Consider the following 18,920-nt stretch of genomic DNA (forward strand, 5'->3'; position numbering starts at 1 on the left):
AAAGAGCTGAGTGGGCAGATATCTTTCCTGAGGTAGAGGGAACCTGAGAGCTGCAAGCTGGCTCAGCTCTACCATGCGTCACTTGGGGTCACTTGGCACCCCCTCAGTGTCAGCCCCATTGGGCCCTGAGAATGCACCCATTCCATCCTCTCCAGCACCCCTGAGGTGATTTTCACACCTACAGATGCAGAAGCCAGCTGGAGTCACTGAGCAGGAGGCGCTGTAAAGCTGGTGCCCCCTTCCAGAGCCCACACTGTCCCCCACCACCACCCAGTCATCCCAGTCTCATACCAACAGGCGGCATGTGATGCTGGCCAGGCCAAGCCAAGCCATGCTGTCAGAGGCAACGCATAGAAAAGGCCTCGGTCTCACCACTGCTTAAAAGACAACCAACACTGGTGCGTAATGGGACTGAGGATTCTGGATCAGTTACTTTTGAGGAAGGGATTTTATTTAAAATCAAATCTTTATTCAAAAGACAGTGAAGGGTTATAACTCTATACAGTTTGTGACGAAGAACAAGTAGAGGAAAAAGAACCAATTCTTACCAAAAACAAAACAAAACAAAACAAAACAAATGTATTTCTGTTCTCAAAACATGGAACTGTTTCACTGGTAGAGGCAAAAATTTGAAAGGGACCCAGCTGCAACTTTAGAAAGTGTTTAGCTGGCCGGCCGACGTGACGAGCATTTAAATCAGCACAGAGAATGGCTGCCTGTGGGCCCTGCCCGGCCTTAGCCCAGTTGAGTGGCTGAAACTCCAAGGCCAGTGTATGTAAATGACAGGCGCACCAGATGCCATGTCGCCCCGCCCGGAACACGCCCCCTTGAGAAGACCCCGCCCCCTGAGACGGCCCCGCCCCCAGGCAGCACGCCTCCGCAGGCACGGACATTCCCTTTCTGGCAGGAGGGTGACAGGGTTGAGCTGCTGTCCCGAGGCCTCAGACGTCAGGGATGGAGTGGTCCATGGTGTGGTGGAGCAGGGTCGGGGACAACCTAGATACAGCAACAAGGACAGTCGCCAAAACTGGCAGCACCTTCTCCCCTTTCCCCCCAAAACCTGTGCCTCCCTTGCCTCACCCCGAGTTACCAGAAGCCGGCAGCCAGAAGGTGGGGAGGGAAGAGGGAAGGGAGGAGGGGAGGGGAGGGGCGGAGGGGAGGGGGGCAGCCTTACTTTTTGACCATGTGCTCGTAGATGACGGTGGGGATGATGGTCAGGGTGATGACATTCCCGGCGGTGGCCAGAATCTCTGTGACTTCTTTGTCCTGGAGAAGAGGTGAGTGACGGTCACCTTGAGGGCCAGGGGCAACTCTGAGGCACCTCTGTGAAGTGGTCAGCATGGCCCTGCTGGAGTCCACCACTGATAATGATGGTAGGGAATAGGTTGCCGCTTGAGTGAGGGTGGCAGGCCCCCAGCTCAAGCAAGAATGTGGGCCTCCCATCTGAGGCTCTCTCAGTAAAACAGACTCACCTCTCCTACCCTCACCTCGAGGGCCTATGTGGGCCTGACACCGAAAGGCCTCACGGACATGACTTCCCCCAAAGAGCCCCAGGAATCCCACCAACCACATGCTTATGCCGTCTCCTGGGCCCCAGTCACACCAGGATTCTGACCTCAAAGCAGAAAGAGAACCACACTGCAGTGGGGGGACAAGGGGGGACGGTAGGCACACCACCCACCCTCTTCTCTGGGCTCCTGTCAGCCTGAGCCGAGGCCGTGGGGTAGCTCTTCCTCTTAATCTTGTTGACCAGTAAAGAGAAAGGCCTGCCGAAGCCGTTCAGATTGTGGGGAGAACAAGACACAAGAAGCACCTACAGAGAGTGTGCTGAACAGCCCAGAGCTGAATGCTAAGGCAGGAGCTGAGCCTCTGGCCCTTACCTGGAGACCGTGACCTTCACTTTACACAGACCCCCAACTTGGCTGGGTGTTTTCCTAGCTGTGCCAGGATCAATGGGAGAAGATGTGCCAGATGGGACCAGACCGTCAGGCACAGGGGGAGAAGATGTGTGACAAGAGTGACCTGGGGATGGCCCTCATGAGGGAGGGGGAGTGGCTCACAAGACTGTGTCATCTGTGGGGTGAGAAGGCAAGACCCCCCAGGCCACCTCCACCTGCCTGCGAGCCCCAAAGCCATGGATGCTGGAAGGGGGGGGACCCTGACTCTAAATCACAACTGGAATTAAGAACCGCTTTCAGTCCTGGTGGCATCAACCAGGATAAACCGCTCTCATTTGTCCAGGGACCAGAAGCCATGTGACTCATCCCCTTCTGGGGTCCATTCCCCGAAGGCACCCACCCTGTCCCCTAGTCTACATCACAGCACTGGCCCCAGACCATTTGCTCCTTCTTGTATTTAAAGATAAAACTCACCACACACACACACTGTTGGGGAGAGGAAAGAGGTAGGCAATGGGCTTCTGAAGAGCCATTTCCTAAAATATTCTTATTAGTGAACATGATCCAGGATACAAACAGAAATATCACACAGAGTAGTCCGTGCAGCCAGGAGCCCCTCACCCCCGCCCCGGACACCTGTTTCCTTACACACGTCATCACCGCCACCACCACCTGCTGTCACACCTCTGGCCTTCGTGAGTAAGTAACAACAGCGAGCATTTACTGAGCACTTAGTATCTGCATTGTGCTCGGAGTGCTCGTACCTTTGTCTCATTGAATCCCTGCAGCAGCCTTAGGATGAGGATCTGAAGCTGGGTGAGGGCGGCAGCCCACCCACAGACACGAACCTTCCCACCACCTCTCGATCGCCCAGTCCCTGAGGTCCTGGGATGGAGCCATGCTCCGCCTTCCTTACCTTCAACCCGATGACGTTTTGCCCATTCACTTCACACACATAGTGGTTGGTGAGGAGCCCATTGCGGGCCGCGGAACTCCCTTTGACCAAAGAGATGATCTTCCCCTTCTTGATGACGAAGCCGACGTGGCCTGTGCTGTCCTTGTGCATGGTGATGGTCCGCTGGAACGGCCTGGCAGGGAGGGACGGTGAGCTGGGCCTGGGGCATAACCAAGGGCAGACAGACAGGCTCCTGGGACCCGGGTGCTCACCTGTCTCGAACGACTATGACAATCTTCTCGGCCGATGCCTTCTTCACCACCTGGTGGGCTTTGTCCGTGCTCCACCCAGCACAGTCACGTCCATCAATCTGCAGAATCTGGTCCCCAAAGCGCAGCCCCACCAAGGATGCAGGGGTGTTGGCCTGGACCAGCTGCACGAAGAGCCCCTGGAGGAGGTGAGCCCTGCAGTCAGTTCCCCCAGCCCAACCTGAGCCCAGGTGCCTCCTCCTGGGCTGCTGTTTTGCCTCCTGATCTTCTCAGAGCCTACTGGGCCCTGGGACTGCAGCTCTGTACAGCAACATGCAGGGTACCCCATTTTCCTGGTGAGGAAACGGGCCACACAGCTAGGAAGAAACAGAGTCAGGAATTCACGGGTTTTCCCAGTATCTCAGATGATAAAGAATCTGCCTGCAATGCAGGAGGCTCGGTCAATCCCTGGGTTGGGTAGATCTCCTGGAGAAGGGCATGGCTACCCACTCCAGTATTCTTGCCTAGAGAATTCCATAGACAGAGGAGCCTGGGGGGCTATAGTACATGAGGTCGCAAAGAGTTGGACATGACTGAGCAACTAACACTTTCAGGAATTCCAACTAGTGGCTGCATCCCCAGTCAACAGACTACAAGGCCTCTCACGCTGGCATCTGAACCAACACCCCCACACCCTTTGCCTTACAGTGTCTTCAGAAAGCCTCCCAGAAGCCAGATCCCTGTGAGTGGGGAGCAAGGAGGCATGAAGTCCCAGGAGGGGCAAGTGGAGGGTCCCTGGCACAACCCAGAGCAAGCCCTAGTGCCTTATGGGAGGGGATGGAAAGGACGAGCCTGTCTAGGGCTCAGGTGAGCCTTGGCTCCCACTCTGCGCAGCACCTTCTTGACAGTGGTCCACCACCTCCCGCTGGTGGGCAATGTGGCCAGAACCCCGGAAGCACGCGGGAGAGCGCGAGTTCTCTCTCTCTGCGTTCCGTGGGGCCCCTCCCCACCCGCCCGACCCCAGCCCCACCTTGTCGATGGCCTGCAGCCGCAGCCCCGTCTTGCCACGCTCGTCCTTGCATAGGTGGATCTCGCGCACCCCGGGCTTGATCTCCGCACGCAGTGCGCCCAGGCTGTTCCCGGACACCGGCGCCACCACCTGGCCCAGCGAGGGGCCTGAGACCGCTGCCTGCAGACCACAGGGGAGCAGAGGTCAGCCAGCGCCGTAGGGCCTCGTGCCTCAAGGGTCCAAGCGTGGGAAGAGGGATTGGGAAAAGAGAACGGGGTGGACCCTGAGCTCCAGCCCACCGCAGACCACACACATACCTCCTGCGAGCAAGAGGACACATGGCGCCATGAAGCCGCTAGGGGGCGTCAAAGTCCACACCCCAAAAAAATAAGCCAGGAAAATAGAGACGGGAGGACAGGTGCATATTATAGAAAAAGGGTCCTCATTTTCCAAGACAACTTGGTGTCAGAAGAACCTTTTAAAATCCATTTAAAATAAAAAGATTCACAGAAAATAGTGAACAATGAGGGGGTAAAGGAGCTCAAGTTGATTTCTGCCTTGAAAAAAATTTTGTCAAAAGTATCAAGATGAGTGAATACTATTCCCCCCCATCAAAAGATCTGGAACAAGGCAAAGATGTCCACTCCCACCACTACTGTTAAATACAGTAATGGAAGAACTAGCCAGATCTATAAGGCAAGGAAAGGAAATAAAAGACATATAGATTGGAAAAGAAAACATAAAATGGTCCCTATTTTCAGATGAGACGATGCTTTACTAGAAAATTCCAAAGAATCTACAGATAAACTCCTAGAACTCATAAGTGAGTTCAACAAGGTCACAGGACACAAGACCAGTGCATACCAAAAAAAAATCAATTGTACTTCTATATACTAACAATGAATACATGGAAACTGAAATTAAAAATACAATACCACTTACAATAGCTACAAAAAAAAGAAAGAAATACTTAGGTGTGGAGCTAATAAAACATATACAGGAATTGTATGCTGGAAATGACGAAACACTGATAAAAGAGATCAAAGAAGTGAAGTGAACTGAAATGAAAGTTGCTCAGTCGTGTCTGACTCTGCGACCCCATGGAATGTACAATCCATGGAATTCTCATCACATCATCATATGATATTTCTACCTTTAGATAAAAACTGAAATAACCTCAGTAGGATAGATATTAGTAGAAAATAGTGAAGTTATTAAAAAGATAAATTTTGAGTACTCATTACTGTTGTTTTTAATATATGTATTGTGAGTTTGATAGTGAAAGTCATTTAGCCATGTCCAACTCCTTTCACCCCATGGATGAATTCTCCAGGCAAGAATACTGGAGTGAGTAGCCTTTCCTTTCTCCAGGGGATCTTTCCAACCCAGGGATTGAACCCAGGTCTCCCGCATTGTAGGCAGATTCCTTACCAGCTGAGCCACAAGGGAAGCCCACTGGAGTGGGTACCCTTTCCCTTCTCCAGCGGATCTTCCTGACCCAGGAATCAACCCGGGGTCTCCTGCATTGCAGGCGGATTCTTTACCAACTGAGCTATTGGGGAAGCCTGATCAAAGGTCTAAATAAATAAAGAGATATTTTGTATTGATGGATCAGAAAAACTAGATGAAGCTGTCAACTGTCCACAAATTGATATACATATTTAATGCATTTCCTATCACAGTCTGTATGTTTTGTAGATAGAGGCAAGGTTAATCTAAACTTTACATGAAAACACAAAGGAACTAGAATAGCTAAAACTAGTCTGACAAAAAAGAAAAAAACAGGAGAAATCACTCTACCAGATTTCCAGACTTTCTGTATAGCTACAGTCATCAAGATAGTGTGGTAGTGGGGAGAGACAGACCTTTGGAGCAGAAGAGAGAATATCCAGAAATAGCCTCACACAAGTAGAGGCAACTGGTTCTTAACAGAGGTGTGAGAACGATTTAGTGAAGACAGAAGAGCCTTTCAACAAATGGCATGGGAGCAACTGAACATCCACAGGCAAAATATGAATCGTGACCTCACGCCTTATGCAAAGATTAACTCAAGTTTAATCATAAATTTAAACAAAAAACTATAAGAGTTTCAGAAGTAAAAGGGAAAATTTTTCAGAACCTAGAGCTCAGTCAAGTTTCTTAGGACACCAAGGCATGATCCACAAAGAGAAAAATCAATAAATTGAACCTCATCAAAACTGAAAACTTTTTGTTCTCCAATAAACTCTTTTAATACAATGAAAGGAGGTGTTACACAGTGGGAGAAAAATATTTACAAATCAAATGACAAAGGACTTTAGAATAAGGTCTCGAAAGTTGACTTTAAAAAATAATCCATTTAGAAAATAAGCAAAATGTATGAAGAAACATTTTACCAAAAAGAATATACAGCTGGCAAATAAGCACATGAAAAGATGTTCAACATCACTAGCCATTAGGAAAGTGCAAATAAAAACCATGACAAGGCATCACCACACACCTGCCATGAGTAAAATTTAAAATAGTGATAATATCAAATGCTGGCAAAGATGTGCCAACAAAACACTCATGCATTGTTGGCAGGAAAATAAAATAATACAGCCACTCTGAAAATCGTTTGGCAGTTTCTTTCTTAAAAAAAAATTAGCCATACATGTATTACACTACCTAGGAATTGCACTCCTGGGCGTTTATCCCAGAGAAACGAAAACTTATGTCTGTACACAAATCTGTACACAAACATCTGTAATATCTTAGTTTATAATAGACAAAAACTGGAAACAACCAAAATGTCCCTCAAGAGGTTAAACAAACTGAGCTATAGCCACGCAATCCCGCAATAAAAAGGAATGAACTGTTGCAACAGGCGACAGCCTGGAAGGATCTCCAGGGCACAATGCTGAGTGGAAAGAGCCCATCGGAAAAGGTCGCACACCATGTGATTTCACTTACATAACCTTCTGAAATGATAAAATTATAGGGACAAAAGCATGCTAGTGACTGCCAAGGGGCTGAGGGGAGGCTGGGCATGATCACAAAGGGGCGGCACGAGGGAGACTTTTGTGGTGATGTAGTTCTGTATCTCGATTGTGCTGGCGGCTGCAGGTGACGAAAAGACACAGAACCTTAGACACACTGCACCAATGGAAAATGCCTGGCTTTGACATTACAGTACAGTTACATAAAATGGAACCATTGGGAAAACTGGCTGAAGGGTACAGAGGACTTCTCTGTCTTGGCAACTTCCTGACTGAATCTCCGATTATTTAAAAAGAAAAACTAAAAATAATTAAAAATTTTAATTATGAAAGTGCATTATCTGTCTTTTTTTTTTTTCATCAAATTTAGGTTGTCTGGGGTATTGACCAAAGAGAGATCAATCAGTGGATTAAAATTGGACAATGTGACCTACTTTGCTTCCTGTGTGTGCTTGCCTACATGGCTGTCAAGGGCGTCATTTTGGAAAACCACTCCAGGGTGTCACCAGCTTTGCTCAGGATCCTACATGTCCTCATCCTTGCTGATTTCTCCTGTGAAATCCTCATTTGTCAGTGTGGCAGCTCTCATCGTCACTTCTATCAGTTTCTTGAAATCCCACAGCCTTACCAAGATTTGTATTTGCACTTTGTAATCGATTTGCACTGGACCAGCACAATGGACCAACCAGGAATGTTGAAGCTGATGGGGAGACAGTTTCGGGACTGAGTCTATAAGTGAATACATTTTCAGGAGTGAATATTTCTATGTTATGATTTTTTTTTCTCCCTGAAGTCATAGAGAACAAGGGTTAAGCATTATTATTTCATCTGGGGACTGGGGGCTGACAAGCTCCTCCTCACAGGCTCTGTCTAACCATGCAGCTGCTCCCAAGTCACAGGCAGCCCCTCATTAGAAGCACCCAGGCTCAGGCCAGGTTTGACGTCCTCCCTTCTCATCCAGCAAGCTCAGGCCAGCAGGTCAGAGGTCAAAAGGCAGGCAGTGGCCCTCTAGCCCCAGGGCCTGCAGGAAACCATGAAAATGCCACGGCACTTCTCATGAAGGTTCAAAGGGAAACATATCATCAAGAAACAGAACCTCAGGGATGCTATAGAGAGAGGAGATGCAAATCTGTTTAAATGCAAGACCAAGGAAGGAGGGCCCGCATCAGGCAAGAGACAAATACCTACACTGGCACCTTCTGGAGTCTGAGGCAGGCTCTGCTGGACTTCTTGGCTGGAGAGGGAAAGACCCATATAGTTTTCCAATTCTGCCAGGTTAGGGTACAAAACTGATGGGAAGGGAAGGGGAAGAAGAGAAAGATGTTATTCTGGCCATGAGCTTGGCCACACCTGCCTGGCTCCCAAGTGGTCACTCATCTTTGTTAAAAAACAAAAGGGCCCAAGAGGGTGTTTACTCCCAGGAATGCAGTATATTATTGAGACGGCTCTGCAGCCCTGGAACACTCGCTGGCAATGTGGGTCCTCCCCTCAGGTGGTCTGCTTTCCCCAGGAGCAGCCTGGGACACAGAGCCCCTCACAGATCACTTTGGTGTTCAGCTCAGTTACCTTTATTTGGCACCAGCCGACTCAAAGGCAGCTCTGGGAAACTGCATGGTGAGGAGAGGAGCTGGGCCTGAGCTCAAGTTTGCTACCGCAGAACCCGTCAAGATAGCCAGAGCAGCCCCAGGGCCACCGCATACATCCTGGTCTCCTCGCGCAGCCTTCCTTGGTGGCCCTAAGTCAGGGTTATTGGGGCCCTCACAAGGTCACAGCTTTTCAGTGTCTCCCTCAAAGTAGAGGGGACAACTGTACACAGTGCCTGTGGCTCTGTGGCAGGCAAGAGGCAGGCTCTCGGAAATGGCCAGCAGAAGTCACTCTCGGCTCAAAGCACCCCATTCCCATCACTCACCTGGAGGCTGGGAGTCCCCTTTTCTCCGTACTGGCAGGGCAGGCATCCTGGGTATGGCTCTGGCCTGGGCCTGGGGATGGAAGGGGAGTACCGCTCAGCTGTGGTCAGAACCCCAGAGCCCTTGGAGCTTGGGGCTCCCTGAGGCTGGGGGTCAGGGCAATAGGTATGCTCGTGGCCTGAGCGGGTATCCAAACTTTCAATAAATGTGGCTTCGCACACTTCCATGCCTCAGGAGGGAGGTTTTCCCAAGGGCCTGCAACCCACCGAATGTCACAACTCATTTACTACCTGCGGTGGCCAAGGTAATTTTCAGTCAAAAAGCCCCCAGTTCTCAAAACCCCCTAGGACCTCATGTAGGATGGAAGGAGGAAAGGGCTTCTGGGGACTGAATAGGCCAAACACCACAGCCACAGGGTTTACCCTGGAAGCTTGCCCTAGAGCATGGGGTCTGCACGAACCCCAATGGAGGAAGCACTGGGACTGAGCAGGCACCAGACATAGGCCTGTCTGCAGCTGCTCGTCTTCTCCACCTGCTGTGATCCCACTGCTTTGGCCTCTAAACACCTGCTCTGCCAGCAGCCCCTGCACTGGGGACCCGCATGCCTTGGAGCCAATAAGGAACTCCCAAGGGCCTCCAACCTTGACCCAAGACAAGCCTCCCTTAGCTACCCTGGGGTAATCCTGCAGCCCCATCAGGGCACCCAGGCTAACAGCCTGGCAGGTTACCTGCATGGCCTGGTCCACCTTCAGGTCCTCCAGAGATGGGTACAGGGTGGCCATGGCTGCTCCTTGGAACACCCTGCAGGGCACAGAGCGGGGTGCTGAGGGGTGAGAGGAGGCACAGACATGTGCCACCCAGCACTCTCAGGATGAGAAAGACGTCAGGAAGGGTAGTATTATTATTACACTACTATTACATGATTATATCTAATACATATTTTATATTAATCACATATAATATATTGTTATATATTATATTATTATAGATTTATATATTATATAATAATATATAATATATATTATACCAGTTATATAATAGGTATTATTATCCCCATTTTAGAAATGGAGGAGCTGGGATTGAGCCAGAGTCTGTTTGGTTCCCAAGCCCATGTTCTCCACTCCTGAAAAATCCCACCCTACCATGTTCAGCTGACTCTGGGCTTTAGAACCTGGACCCAGGGGTCACCCAGGACATGCTAACCAGGCAAAGCAGGACTGAGGAACCATGTCCTTCCCTGCCATGTTTCAAAGGTCAGACAGCCTTACAAGATCTTATCGCTCAAGACCTAAACCTGGTCCAGTTGGTGCACAGTGAGCACCTACTGTATACCCGGCCAGCATTAGGGTTTTGTGCAGCATCCTCCCACAACTACTCGGGGCTCAGTCCAGTGTCAAGCAGTTGGGGACTTCATATTACAACAGAAAGGCAGCAGGCACTTTAGAATTCCTCCCCTGCCCCTGCCCACCTCTCTCCATCTCTGGGCATTTGAGCCCCTACTGCCATTTCTGGCTTCACTGGTGAGTCTTGATCTTGATCATGATGAAGGCCAATGGAAACTCTTAAAAACATGCACACAAACTGTACCAGAGTTTATATGCTCAGCAGAGTATTGTTCAGAGGGATAAAGAAATGATGGGGGACCATAAACATTTATTAAAAACCTTCCTACCTGTTGGAGGGAGAACCAGCAGGACCTTGGAGCAAGGTACCCAAAGAAATTCAAAGAAATTGCCCTCAGAAAAGCTTTATTTCCTCCCTAGATGAAATGTGAGCCAGGAGCAGTTTGTCTTTCTGGATTCTTCTCCATTTACCCACTAACACACTGGCTCCATCATATCTACAGGCCTTTGCTGGGCCAGTCCTCGCCAGCTGGAAGCCCCTACCCCACCCCCCCCCCCCGGCTCCTCAGACAGTGAGGTCACCGCTGCTCCCACCCAGGGCCCTGCCCTCAGCAGAGACTTCGGACCAGCCTCCGGTCCTCGGCTCCTCAGTTGTCCTCAGTGTGTCTTCCCACCTGAACTGCAGTTCCTGGCGATCCAGGGGGTCCTATTCACTGCACTGGGCCCACATTCCTGGACCAGATCCAGAATCTCTGGGCATCTCCCCGGAGTGATCCCCAGGGGTCAAGGTCATCTTCCTCCATTACTCTTCCTTGTCCTTCCTCTGCACTTGCTGCCTTGACATGTATCAACTTTAAGCCTCCCCAACGACCCCGAGCACACACTGTCCCTTCTGGTCTGCCATCACACCCTATCACCCCCACATCCCATCACTAATCCTCGCGCTGTCCTCCTCCATCTCCTCGCTCTTCTGCAGGAACCACAACATCTCCAATGAGTCAACTCGACTGCTGTTCTCCAGCCAACAGGTGCTTTCTGTGTGAGCCTGGAACGCCATGCCCCTGATTAAAGCCCACCCCCCGCCCCCGCGCCCAGTGGCTCCCCCACTCTCAGAATCCAGTCCACACGCCCTTTACGATTCCTCCAGAGATTGGAACCAGTGGCTCACAGGCCAGATGCGAACAGATGTTGTTTAACCTTGCCAAGGACTTTATACATTCAAAGTTAAAAGCTTAAATGCAGAACTCGAGACACCACACTTAATAATCTAGCTTCACACTGCTCCTGAAAAACCAGGACACTCTAGCAACCCTGGACCACCGCTGAGTGGCTACATCTGAGTCGTAGCCGACTCCCGGGTGCCCCAGACCCCCTCAGCCTCTGTTGTCTCTTACATCAAGACCGATGTGCTCATTGGCCCTGAGTCCCAACAGACATTTGCTTGCACCCCGTGCCTAATTCTCCCGCTTTCTTTCTTTCCACACGTCTTTCTCCCAACCCGCACCCTCAGCTTCAGCCACGAGCTACTTTTAGACCCTTGAATTAACTGAACTTCCTCGTGTCCCCAGGCCTTTGCGTGTATTATTATGCCCTCTGTCTGGCATACCTTTCTACCCTCTCTGCTCCCCGCCTGGCTAACTTCCAATTATTTTCAAGTTCCATATCAGAGGGCTCTTCAGGAAACTTGCCTTGATTTTTGCTCCCCCTGCCCACACACTCACCTCCTCTCCCAGCTCAGTTCTTAGTCTATTGATCATTCACTGCTCCGAAGTTGCCTCTTGATCTACCTATTGGGAGTTCCAAATGGGCAGAAACTGGACCTTCTAATTTATTGTGGAGCCCCAGCCCCTAGTGTGAACATCAACTCAATATTTCCAGAAGCCATACATTCTGCCTGGGCTTCCACGTTTCTCCTTGTAAAGTAAAGCACTAATGTCCTATGAACGTGCACCTTCCTGGGATGGAAACCAGGATGTGAGGTCCCAAACAGGTTTTGTTTGCCTTTCACTGGCTTGTTTTTTTCTGTTTTCATTTGAATTAGTGTCAACATTTTAAAATCTGGAAATATAAAATTCTCCTCATCTATCTTGTATAGAAAAAAAAAAAAAACACAAAATACTTAGCAATGCAAGAGCAGGAATCATACACATCAACAGTCAGCCAGGCCAGAGTCACAGCCTGCCCTTAGATGAGGTTGCACACATCTCTTGTTTCCCAAAGTACCCATCCAGCTGGCTCACACTGCCCCCTGGGTTCCTGGGGGCAGGCAGTTCCAGATCTTTGCCCTCATCTGGTCTTTGGGGCAGAAATGACCATCTTAAGGAGACAGGGATGGTCCAATGGGGATAGGGAGACAGGCTCTGACCTGCTTTAAACCGGCTGCGGGGAGAGGCCCCTTTGCCTGTGGTCTTCCCTTCTGTGCACACACTCCAGGAGACTTGGATCTTGGGACAGTCCTCAGAAGGTACCACCCATCAAAGGTACCGCCCTGGATCACACATGAGCTACAGATGTGAAAATAAGAGGCATCCCTGCCCTGCTTTTTCAAACACTGAAGTAGCAGAGCTTTTATATCTGTAGCAGCTGTCATCTGGGCGAGCAGAATCTGAGATCCACTTTCTGGAGATCCTTTCCAGGCTGGGATCACACAACCCGTCCTCCGGGTCTGGGACACTTTCACCACTGCCACCTTCTCTGGGTCTCAACCAAGGTTAGGGATCTGGGTGGAATCAAGAGGCAGGTGTTTCCCTGCCTTTTAGCAATTCACAATATAGTGGGGAATGGCTCCTGCCAGGAAATATGCATATCTCATTCAATTATCATCTACTCATTCACACTATTTGAGTGTCCATTGTGTGCCAGTGACCTTGGACCTGTTTGTTTTACAGATCCCTCTGCTTGCCATCCCACCCTTCTCTCCATAGCCTTTCAAACCTTTCAAGACTCAACTTAAATGCAAGTTCTCTGCTTGGCTTTTTCAGGCTGTGGGACCCCTGGCTAGTTGGCTAGGTCTTCTTGTGTTCCCAAACTGACTGGTACTGCGCCTACTGTCAAGTTACTTATCATATTATACGGTTACTATCTGGGTATCCCCTCATTCTGAATTCCAGCTCAGAATGCCAGGGACTGTGTCCTGTTCATCACCCTACGCCTCCCCACTCAAACAGCACCCAGCACACAGATGCCGACAAAAATTGCTATTTGACTGAATAGATAAGTGGTTTTCCAAGAAACAGACTGGAAATTTGTGTGGGCATTCTTGGATGTCACAGGACTGAGGGGACACTAGCATTTAGGAAGCAGGGAGTAGTGACCAGGACCTTTTGTAATGCACAGAACAGCTCATCACAACAAACTGTCCCGCACAAGTTTCCAATATCCCACCAAACCTTCATGGAAGCAACAACAAAAATACCTGTGTATAACATTTTATATACAAATACAATGAAAATTTACCTGGTTTTAATATATAATATATCATCCAGAAATGTATACACCAGCTTATCTGAGGAAGTTACTCTTGGTTTTGTTCACCATTTTGAAAAATCATTGTCAATTCTCCACAACACGGGGAGGTCCCAGAACACACTCGTGTGTGTCTGCCTTTGTCCCTGTCACAGTCACTCCACGCCTGTATACAAATACATTTACGCTTTGACTCAAGACGCCAAATATAAACTTTGGCAAAATTCAGCTGAATACTATCTATTAAATCCAAGGTGGCCCTAGTGGCAAAGAATCTGCCTGCCAGTGCAGGAGAATGCCTACAAGCAGACGATCCCGGTTGGATCCCTGGGTCGGGAAGATCTCCTGGAGGAGGAAATGTCAACCCGCTCCAGTATTCTTGCTGGGGGAAACCCACGGACAGAGGAGCCTGGCGGGCTACACCATGGGGTCCCAGAGAGTAGGACACGTCGGAGCGTCTGAGCACACAGATCCAAAATCCAAACTTCCTCAATTTAAGTACAAGTGTGATCCGGTGTAACCTAGTCTGAGCTTTTACGGACCTTTGTCAGCAAAGTGATGTCCCTGCATTTTAATTCCTCTGCCTTTTCTTAATCCAGATTGTACATATGGAAATTCTCAGTTCACATACCATTGAAGGATTTTGAGCTTACTGTGCTAGCATGTGAAATGAGTGCAACTGTGCAGTGGTTTGAACATTCTTTGGTATTGCCCTTCTTTGGGATTGCGATGAAAACTGAACTTTTCCAGTCCTGTGGCCATTGTTTTTCCACATTTGCTGGCATATCAGTGCAGCACTTTAACAGCATCACCTTTTAGGATTTGAAATAGTTCAGCTGGAATTCCATCACCTACACTAGCTTTGTTCACAGCAATGCCTCCTAAGGAGGTGGGGGTGAAAAACCGCTCTGAACAAACCTACCCCCTCCCTCAGCCTCAATTTCCTGCTTTTTTGAAGCAGCCAGGCACACAACTCCGTGAACAGGGGGACCGGAGAAAGCACCACAGGCCCCTAGGGCCTCTTTCCTAATCTGTCCAACGATCACTGATCAAAGATCTCCAAAAGACTCCCATTCTGACCCTCCTGTAGCTCCGAACTCTGCTCGGAGTATCTGCTCGGAATGAGAGAAGCGACGTCCCCTGGTTGCTATGGGTTACAGCAAAGACTCCGCCAGGCCGCTAGGGCGCGCTGAGGCGGCTAGAGCGCATGCGTCTCATCCATCCCGGGCTGCGCGTGGCTACACGCCGTTCCCAGGGTGCTCCGCGGTTGCGGGTGGAAAATGGCAGCCTCCTCTGTGGGTTGTTGGTTGGGTGGGATCCTAGCTTCCCCCCGGCCTCTTGCTTTTTCCAGGCGCTCGTGGCTGGCACCCACATCCACACACACACACACAAAATCAGGTAGAGCAGCAGAATAAGGAGTGGAAAGGCTCGATTGGGCTCCGCATCGCCTCTTACCGGTGTGGAAGCTACGCGAATCAAATTGCGCTTTTAATTCTAATGTCTCCCTACACCTCCTCACGCCCTTGAGCCTTAGTCCATTAACGGCTTCCCTAAGGAGAGCGGGTGCGGCTGAACCCTCCCCTGACTGATAGGATTCCGTTCTGAGGCAGCTGTGGGAGGGAGGAGGGCATAGTTGACACGCCTGCGCTCCGGGCTGCCTGTTGCTCTTTAGGAAGAGGAAGCTCCAGCGCTCCCGCGGGTTTCGGAAGCACCTTGAATCCCCGAGTATTTCCCACCCATTGAGACGTCACCTTCCCAAGTTTCTTGTCCCGCCCTGACCAGGAAGATTCACCCTGGGATCCCACCCGAGAATGACTGAGGGCCTGCCACTCGGGGTGAGGGTCTTGGGCTTGGCCTGGCAGATCACTTCCCACAGCAAAACGACCCACTTGCTCGTTATTAGAGATTCGGGCAGTTGGGTCTGTGGGGTGCAGGATAAAAGCCTGGGGCAAGGGGGAAGGCCTCCCAGAGGAAGCCAGGGAGCACAGACTAGACTGTGAAGAATGGAGTTTCCAGAGGAGGAGAGTGGAGCATGTTACTCCAGGGATGGGAGGCCCAGACCCGAGTCCAGCTGACCTTCCAGATCTTTACTACCTTCCGCTGGTTGAAACTCATTTTTCCCAGCTTTGCTTCCTCTCTACAGTGACCCCACCAAATGCACCCCGTGGTCGGAGCCAGAAACCTGGGAGTTAGCCTTGGCTCCTGCCCTCAGAGTAAAATCTCCAACTTCAACTTGATGTTCAAATCTCCCTGACCTGACTCCAGGTACCTTCTCCACTGACTCCTGATAACCTCACTCTTGTGCACTTACCCTGCATTTCATTCATTCCAGACTCCTGTTGATCGTAACTCACCCTGCTAGTTCATGCCTCTGTGCTTTTACAGGAGCTGTTCCCGCTGTCTTGAATGCCATTCACATCTCCCCCGCCCCCACCACTTTGTTCAACTGGTGAACTCATTTTACCCCCCAATTCCCCAAACCAAACACAAATAAGCAAGTCTCCCTTTTCTAAACCATAGAATCTCCTACTCATTCCACTACTAATCTCATCATTCATTCCACTAGTGTTTTTTAAGCACCTCCTGTGACCAAGGTCTGCATTTCCTGAGTTGGATTTCCACTACTCTGTTTGTTTGCCTGTCTCCCTCTCTGGTGAGGAATGTTGCTCATTTCTGAAGCCCTAGTGTTGTGCACTCCCTGGCATACAGCAGGGGTCCAGTTACTGTTTCTTGAAACAGAAAGCAGCCCCAAGGGGAAGACAAAAAGTTCCAAAAAGACCTTTGAAGAAAAACCCTGGGCCTAGAAAGGGAGATAAAACAGTGCCCTGATGAGGGAGATGGAAAGGCTGGCTCCTGCAATGACAATGGAAGAGTTTGCTCAATATGATGCTGGTGATTTCCTACAATTAATTGGCTCCTGTGAAAGGAAAGAACCCACCTAACCTAGCTCACCCAGAGAAATGTTCTCCCACTGTATTTTCCACGATTTCCGTCCCTGAGCTTCTATACTTTGTGGTATTCTGAGTGGTAGCAACTCCCACAACTGAGCAGCAGTCAGGTTCTCAGAGACCAGCAGGGCTGAAAAGGGGTCACCAGCCCCCATCTTTGGGCTTTGAAATGAGAACACTTTGTTCCAGAGAGCTGACACTACGGGACGCCCACTTGTTCCTGTGGACAACTCATCCATCTTTTAGAAGACAGTGTGCAGGAGGGAAGCGTGGGTTAGAGTGTCAGAGGAATAGCTCCTGGAAGGCCAAATTAGCCCAGGGATGGTGAGTTGCAAAAGAAGAGGCTGTTGCTAGGCCACCAGCTTATACCCTCCTCCTTCTCTCAGGCTGTACTGCCTGCTGAAGAAAAACTGTGAACTTCTTTCAAGGAGTGCGGATGCTTCTGAACCCAGGCACAGGAGAGGCAGGACAAGAGCAAGGACCTCGGAGGCAGGCAGGATGGGGTGACGTGCTCTGGATGGAGAGCAAGCACGGACAAGTCCCTCCTGCATGTCATTTATACCTTTGTAATATGAATAACAATACTTGCATCACAGAGTTGTTGTGGAGGTTAGATTCTTGAGATGTGTACAGAAAGTACTACCACAATAAAGGGCATGCAGTAATCCTTAGCTGTTCATTCAGTACATTCACTTAGCACCTAAGTCCCAGTACTGTTCTAAGTACCAGTAATAAGGCAGGGAATAAAAGAAAAACGTGCCTTTGAAAGTCACCTAGCTGGATAATTAAGTGCGTCTGCAGTGTTAGATAGTTAGGTGATTAGGGAAGTGATAGGGAGTGGAGGATAGAGCCTGGAAGTCCAGAAGAGGCTCACTGCTGAGGGTGGAGGCCGCAAGTGGCCTAAATGGGGAAGGAAAAGCAGTGAGCTTAGGGCACAGCCACTGCAGTGGCCCTAAGGTGAGAGTGCCTATTCTGTTTAGGGAATGTCTGACCAATGAGAGTGAAGTCAGTTGTTCAGAGGGGAAGTAGTAGGACAGAAGCTTGGAGAGGTGGTGAGAGACTAGATCCTTTATGGCCTGAGGGTCATGCTGAGGGCTTGGCATAGACTTGTGAGATGGGAGCCAGCCACTGGAGAATTTTGAGCAACAGAATGACATGGTCAGACTTTCATTTGGAAGATAGAAGAGGGAGCGTGAGTGAACAGAGAGCCCGGGCTAGAGGTGATGGTGGTACAGTTAGTAGTCTGGACCACCGTATGTACAACAGCCCGTGCAGTGCCTGCCCAGCACATAGCAGCCCCGTCTGAAGCCCCATTTTCTAAGGCTAGCTGTGTGAGGCCTGCTCCTTATATCCATGACCTCATTCAGTTTCCCCAACTGTGTGGGAGTCCCCGCAGGAGGAAACCGGTTCTTGGGTCTGCCCAGGCCCCCAGCAGGTTCTCCTTCCTTGGTAGGGAGCTTGTTGATGGAAACAGCTTCAGGCAGAGAAGTGAGTAACAGAAACTGAAGCCTGTGTTCAGTTCCTTGCAGAGATTGCTCTTTGGTTTTCCAGGGGCCCATTGTAAGGAACAAAGTATGGGTCCCATCCCTGTGATCACTGTCCCAGGCAGTCAGAAGGAGCCTGGATGGAGCCCTAGTGATGTCTGGATAAAGATCACCTACCCTTGAACCTGGCCCAGGGCTGGGCTCAGAAGAGGAAACCCCAGTTTACATTTCACTGCCAGGGAGAAGCACCTTGAGAGGAAAAGGCCTGGAAGTCCCAGAAGGGTCGAAACAGGGAAAGAAGACAGGTGAGAGCAGGTGTCCTCTTCGCCCCCTCCAACCCCCCTGCCAAGGGGCCCTGCGCCCGGCTCTTACCTGTAGTCAGGTGCTGCTGCTCGTCCTTCTCCAGCCACTGCTGGCGAACTCTGGTCCCTCCCTGGAAGGTGGTGGCCCTTGTCCCAGCTGGGTTCCTGCTCCCTGGTCAGCTGACTCACCCGGGCCTGGGATGGGCCCAAGTATGTCCCTGTGGCTTGGGTCAACCTGCCCGAGGTCACCAGGTTCAGAGGAGGGCTTTGGCCTTAGTCTGGATGTAGAAATGGAGCTAGGGGCTCACAGCTCCTGTGGGGAGGGGTATGAACCAGACTTCTTGGCCTTGAGGAAATCAGACTTGGATAGGACACCTATTCCTCTAAACATGAAGGCAGTTTGATGGGTCTTTAAAAATGGCCACCCGTGGTGGATTCATGTCAATGTATGGCAAAACCAATAC

General features: G+C 50.1%; 1 protein-coding gene across 3 annotated transcripts; it reads right to left on the reverse strand.

Annotated features, from left to right (window-relative positions):
- Window positions 1–447: 447 nt before the first annotated feature.
- On the reverse strand, window positions 448–18,618 carry SDCBP2 (syndecan binding protein 2). Of its 3 annotated transcripts, none has more exons than XM_040247652.1 (9): window positions 18,527–18,618; window positions 9,643–9,777; window positions 8,917–8,986; window positions 8,196–8,296; window positions 4,072–4,230; window positions 3,066–3,241; window positions 2,815–2,986; window positions 1,175–1,266; window positions 448–996 (listed from the first exon to the last, which is right to left on the reverse strand). In XM_040247652.1, exons 2-9 carry the CDS (start codon window positions 9,694–9,696, stop codon window positions 942–944), a joined length of 879 nt encoding a protein of 292 aa, XP_040103586.1. In that variant the 5' UTR covers window positions 9,697–9,777; window positions 18,527–18,618; the 3' UTR covers window positions 448–941. The 3 variants fall into 3 exon arrangements, with proteins under 3 accessions (XP_040103586.1, XP_040103589.1, XP_040103588.1); XM_040247655.1 differs by having other exon boundaries at window positions 9,643–9,715; window positions 18,527–18,617; XM_040247654.1 differs by lacking the exon at window positions 18,527–18,618 and adding an exon at window positions 13,714–14,059.
- Window positions 18,619–18,920: the final 302 nt, after the last annotated feature.

Source organism: Oryx dammah, unplaced genomic scaffold (genome assembly GCF_014754425.2).
Source record: "Oryx dammah isolate SB20612 unplaced genomic scaffold, SCBI_Odam_1.1 HiC_scaffold_10, whole genome shotgun sequence".
In the NCBI taxonomy this organism is placed as follows: domain Eukaryota; kingdom Metazoa; phylum Chordata; class Mammalia; order Artiodactyla; family Bovidae; genus Oryx; species Oryx dammah.

Coding starts and splice junctions, on each gene's coding strand:
- SDCBP2 (XM_040247652.1), bottom strand. CDS start 9,696: ATGGCCACCCTGTACCCATCTCTGGAGGACCTGAAGGTGGACCAGGCC. Junction 8,987..9,642: donor AGGTGGACCAGGCCATGCAG/GTAACCTGCCAG, acceptor TTCCATCCCCAG/GCCCAGGCCAGAGCCATACC. Junction 997..1,174: donor TACGAGCACATGGTCAAAAA/GTAAGGCTGCCC, acceptor TGCTGTATCTAG/GTTGTCCCCGACCCTGCTCC.